This window comes from Coenobita brevimanus, chromosome 8, assembly GCF_032717465.1.
Source record: "Coenobita brevimanus isolate Jiangsu-jjx chromosome 8, ASM3271746v2, whole genome shotgun sequence".
Lineage (NCBI taxonomy): Eukaryota > Metazoa > Arthropoda > Malacostraca > Decapoda > Coenobitidae > Coenobita > Coenobita brevimanus.
Window position 1 is genome coordinate 20,456,353 of NC_136961.1, and position 6,000 is coordinate 20,462,352.

General features: G+C 44.5%; 1 protein-coding gene across 1 annotated transcript in view; it reads right to left on the reverse strand.

The window, feature by feature from the left end:
• LOC145406962 (glutamate receptor ionotropic, delta-2-like) overlaps positions 1 to 3,999 on the reverse strand; it is a 106,880-nt gene extending 102,881 nt beyond the window's left edge. The window contains exons 1-2 of the mRNA XM_080278014.1: positions 3,893 to 3,999; positions 3,295 to 3,429 (exon numbers count right to left, since the gene is read on the reverse strand). Coding sequence (XP_080134140.1) covers positions 3,295 to 3,429; positions 3,893 to 3,999 — 242 coding nt within the window. The remainder of the gene's footprint in view (positions 1 to 3,294; positions 3,430 to 3,892) is intronic.
• Positions 4,000 to 6,000: the final 2,001 nt, after the last annotated feature.

Consider the following 6,000-nt stretch of genomic DNA (forward strand, 5'->3'; position numbering starts at 1 on the left):
TACAGCAAGGCCCGGTCTCCTCGAATTGAGGAGAGAATCATCAACAACAACAAAACAAGGGAAGGAAATTTATTGACCAAAGATGGAGATATTAAAAATAGATGGAAAGAGCATTTTGAGACAGTTCTTAATAGACCAATACCTCCAGAAGAGGATATACCGTCTGCTCAGGAAGATTTAAATATAGAAACAGGAGAGTTGAGGCTTGCAGAAGTGGAGAAAGCAGTAAAACAGTTAAAGAATAATAAGGCACCAGGGGAGCATGGTTTATTTCCGGAAATGTTTAAAGTGGAGGGGGATAGATTAATAATGATCTTGACCAAGCTATTCAATAAGATATGGGTGACGGGGTTACTACCATCAGTTTGGAAGAATGGTGTAATTGTTAAAGTTCCAAAGAAGGGAGACCTGAGTGAATGTGGTAATTGGAGGGGAATCTCTTTGTCATCGATAGCTTTGAAAGTTTTCAGTAGAGTGTTGTTAAATAGGTTGGAGCCGGTGGTTGAGGGTATTCTGAGGGATGAACAGGCTGGTTTTAGAAAGGGACGTGGTTGCAATGATCAGGTCTTTATAGTTAGGCATTTGATGCAGCGCAGCAAGTTAATGAAATGAGAGTACCGTTAAGTCTTTGTTTTGTTGATTTTGAAAAGGCTTTTGATAGTGTTTCGAGAGAGACTATGGGGAAGATCATGAGACATTATGGAATACCAGAGGAGTTTGTGGGGGTCATTATGAACATGCATGAGGACACATTTTGTAAAGTGATGGTTGATGGTTGTCTGAGTGATTCGTTTGATGTCAAGTCCGGAGTAATTCAAGGTGGTGTTCTATCGCCTTTACTATTTATATTGGTCATTGATTACATTATGAAACGCGTTGGAACAGAAACCGGTGCAGGTATACTTTGGGGAGAGAACAGGAAACTTTTGGATTTAGATTATGCAGATGATATAGTGTTGATTTGTGATGGGCCAGAAGAGATGCAGAGAGTGTTGGACTGTTTGGTGAGTGAAGGTCGCAAGGTGGGTTTGGTTATTAATTGTGGAAAAACTGAAATAATCAATAAGAATATGGAAAATGCGCAGGAATGTGTAATTGGAGGTATGGTTGTAAAGCAAGTTGATAGGTTTAAATATTTAGGTACTTATTTAGCCAAGGATGGTTCTTTGAACTTTGAATTCGAGGAAAGGTTAAAGAAGGCTAATCAGGCAATGGGAATGCTTAAAAATATTTGGAATAATAACAATTTCTCTGTGCATACAAAAATCAAACTTTATAAGGTAATGGTTAGGAGTATCTTAATTTATGGACACGAGTCTTGGTACAGCACAGTGACTATGGAAAATAAATTCTTGGTGTTTGAAAACAAAGCACTTAGAAGAATATTAGGAGTTAAGTGGTGGGAAAGGATACCAAATAGTAGAATTAGAGAAATAACGGGAGTGCAGCCGGTCGATGAATATGTTAGGTTCTCACGATGGAAGTGGCTAGGACATGTGTATAGGAGACAGGGAATAGTACGAGGTACACCAGGGTGGGTGGCACTTGGTAGGAGAGGTAGAGGAAGGCCAAAAGAGACGTGGGTGAGGACAATGAGACGGGAAGCTGGAGATGAGTGTTGGGGAGATCTTGAGGAGTTAGCACAAGATAGGATGTGGTGGTGTGAGTTCATCGAGGCCCTATGCATCCCCGAGGGTGCTACAGGAAATGATTGATTGATTGATTGACTGTTCTCATTTCCCCTTTTCTGAGAAATCCTTCATCCAACAGTCCAGGTTACCTTGGATACCTCCTTGATGGTACAGTTTCCATGAAAGTCTTTGGTGATGTACTCTGTCCAATGCTGTCTTGAAATCTAAATAGGTACAGTCCATCCATCCTTATCTTTTCTGTAATGTATCTGTAACTCTATCATAGTAGCTTAACAGTTTGGTAACACATGATTTTACTGCCTTTCTTTTAGCATACGATGTTCTACATGGATTACCCAAACTTTTTTTTTATCAGCCTTTCTAGTATCTTACAACACTGGTCAGTGATACTGGTCAGTAGGTAAGTGGATTATGTCTATTCCCTTTCTTGAATAGCGGAACAATGTTTGCTTTCTTCCAATATCATATAGTTTCTCATGATCTAAGGATTCCTTGAATATTAAATATAATAGTCTGCTTAACTCTTTTGCACATTCATGTAGCACTTAACCTGAAAATTCGTCAGGACCATTTGCTTTTCCTTTGTCTAATTTACTTAACTCTTCCTGTACTTCTTTTTCTGATAATTGTTTATCTAGTAATACGTATGGGCATGCTTGTTCCACACCATCTCTTTCAAAATTATTTTCTTTTGTAAAAACTTATTGGAAGATTTTATTTAGTGTTTTATGCTAGGTGTTTTTAGGTCGATTTCTCGTCCTAAGAACACTAGCTACTCAGCAGGATTCTCTTTCTAGACCTGAACTAAAACGACACTACAAGAGGAACGGAGCATAAAACTCAACAGACCAACCTTATACATATATTGCCTCAATTCTTATCCTTAACAATACACAACAAGTATATACTGTTCACAATATTATATAGACACAGTCAGGCTTTGGATACACACAGTAATATATAGGTACGTAGGAAGGGACACCGTCAGGCCTCGATAGACACAATTCATGGCCAGCTAGATATGAACACTGTCAGGCCTAGTTATGCACAGTACTATACTCGATATTACAATAGCATATGGCCGGGTGGATATGGACGCTGTCAGGCTCCGGTTCACACAAATGTTATATGGCCTGCAGGATCTGGACACTAGTGGGCCTGGATATGCAGAATAGTATATGGCTAGATAGATACAAACACTGTTAGGCCCGGGTATATACGACACTATACAACCCAAAAGATATGGACACTGTCAGGTTTAGACGCACACAACACTAGGCACAGGAAAACACACTGTCCAATTCTTCCTGGACTGCTGGGCCTGGGAAAGTTGCAGGTGGCGCCCGGGCGTGGGAGGCAGGTCGTCAGGTGTGTCTTCCCTCAGGAGGCACGGAACTACTGCCAGGACGAGGTCGTCTGGGTGGGGCTGTGGGTCGGCGTACAGGGAGGCCCTTTCCTGGTGGGGCCTCGACCTGTTGTGTGGCCCTCAGGACTGGGACCAAACAGAGCCAATAGGCATGCCTGTCTGTGTCAGCGCCTGGTGGAGGGTCGTCTGGAGGTTGGGCTCGGGAGGTCCTGCCCCGGGGTCCTGGAGGTCTGGGGGCTGTGGTCTCCACTAGGTTAGACCGCTGTAAGGAGCTGCCTGTGGTATCCCTTCTTCATGGCATCCATCAGCATCATGTATTTTCCAGGGGTGGCCTGCAGGGCATGGATCCCCAGGCCTGGGAGAGGCCCTCGCCACAACTCCTCAAGCTGCCACTCCTCTGGAGGACTGCACCTGTGAGGAGAGGGAGAGCAATGTCCCACTCGGCCTCCGAATGGGTAGTGGGCCGAGCCAGGGACTTCCTCCGAAGGGGTAGTCTCAAGGGCCGTGGAAGAAGGGCTTACAGTGGCCATCCCTTCCTCAGTGCATACAGTGGCTGTCACCACGGTTCCACAGACCCTAGAAACAACAGCTGAAGGGCATAAAGTGGCCGTCCCTTCCGCGGTGCATACAGTGGCCGTTACCGCGGTTCTGCCTCTGCCTGGTTTACCAGCTGAAGGGTGTAAAGTGGCCGTCCCTTCCCTGGTGCATACAGTGGCTGTCACCGCAGGGCTGGTTCCAAGGGTGACTGCAGCCAACGTGCATACAGTGGCCATCATGTCCTGCACACAGTGGCCGTCACCACGGGGCTGCAGGGGGCAACAGCTGAAGGGCATACATTGGCCATCCCTTCCCTGGTGAGTACAGTGGCTGTCACCGTGGTGCTGCTTGGGAATTTCTGTGGACATGTCCCACCCTGATCCTGGCGAGGGCTGGCCAGGCTGTGATGTAGTTGGCTGGGACTGCTCTCCTGCTGGTGGCCATGTTGAGTGGAATAGGGGCTTAGGTCTGTGGGCCTCCTAGACCTGTCTCACTCAGGCCCGGTGCACTCTTCATAAGCCCCTCTGTGGTGTCTTCATTGGGTGGGTGTGGGGCCATGGGTCCTTCCTGGGGTGGGTGTTGCGACATCCTTCGCTGGGTGTCTCGAGGAAGTGGGCATTTCATAGTGCTTCACAGTTATCTTCCACTTGTGTATAGATGATCCCCTCATATGTAATGAACTGTATTTTACCATTAACTGTGGTTTTGTTGTAGATGTAGCTGTAAAATAGCTTAGGCTGATCACTACCTTCATTTATAAAGTCTTCCTCAAACAGTCTCTGAGCCTCCCTTCTTATCTTTGTAAAATAATTTCTTGTGTGTATATGGTTGTTATATGCCCTCTCACTATTGTGTCTTCTGTATCTATTCCACAGCAAATCTCTTTTTTCTTTTGATTTTTTTTTTACATTCCGTATTAAAACATTCCTTTAATTTCATTTCCGTTTGTTTGTGCTGAGGGATGTAATTTTAGACACCTAATTCATGAAAATCACAGAATTTTCTATATATAATATTATGGGTAGGTGGAGGCACCCATCATCCACCCACTTATTGTAGTGATACTTTGTTTTTATGTTATCTCTACACTGAGTGACAAGCCAAATGATTTCCTGTAAACCAGGAAATCATTTACAGTGCTGGGTGGTAACCCTATAACCAACCAATACGTATTCCCTACGTGAAACAAGTGGGTTGGTGGAGGGTTAGTACCCCTCCCCGGAAAACAAATAACTAAAAATATGAACAAGAATCCTCGGACCAGGACTGACCAAAAGTTGACGAGAAAGGACCGAACAAAGGACACGATACGGATGGCGACTTGGAATGTAAGGGATGCAAATGATGAGATGAAAGAAAGGTTGCCCAGGTGCTTGAGAGTGCGAAAGTGGATGTATGTGGGTTAACGGAGACTAAATGGAGAGGTGAGAGTGTGAGGGAATTGGAGTATGGAAGGGGTATATGTGCAGGAGTAGGTGAGAATGAGAGAGCAAAAGAAGGAGTGTGTATTGTTGTGAGTAACAGATGGAAGGAGAATATAAGACAGTATGGATCAGTTGACTCGAGGATTGTGTGGCTAAGACGGCCTACAAATGTGGGCTATTGTCTGCGTGTATGCACCAACGCAAGATCGTGCAAGCAGAGTGAGAGAAGAGTTCTGAACGAATGTGGACGCGTGCATAGAAAAGTTTGAAAGGAATGAGAGAGTATTTCTGATTGGAGATATGAATGGAAAGCTAGGGAATGGGAAAGTGGATGGAGTAGTTGGTGAGTGGGGTGTGCCTGTAGAGATGGATGTGAATGGCAGTGCTTTAGTGGACATTTGTGCCGGGAGGGGGTTGGTGATAGATAAAACCCTCTTCAGGCACAAAATGATCCACAGGTATACATGGCAGGTGATGAGAAGGGTGGGTGGTGAACTGCATGAATGGAAGGTAATGATTGATTATGTGTGTATGGATGAAATGACGAGAAGGTGTACAATGGACGCAAGAGTATATAGAGGCTTGGGGAGTGGACTGTCGGACCAACACTTGGTGGTGGTCAAAATTAAAATACAAATAAAATGGAGAAATAGAAGAAGGGAAGGACAAGAGGAAGTAGTACATACAAGGAGAGTGGAGAAGTTGCAAGAAGATGGAAAAAAGGCAGAATATAGGAGGAAAGTGGAGGAGCGATTAAGTAAATATAGATTGGAGCAGATGGGGGACGTGGAAGGTGTGAGCAAGATATTCACAAAAAAAAACTGTGCAGCAAGTGAGGTGGTGTGTGGGTTGAAGAGAAGACGAAAGGGGGTGCAGGGAACAGCATGGTGGACTGAAGAGGTGAGAGAGGCTGTGGCACAAAAGAAGAAAACATATAGTGAGTGGATGAGAAACAGAGGAGAGGAAGAAGTTGAGAGACAGAAGAAAGTGTTATATGTAGAGAGGAAAAGAGAGGTGAAAA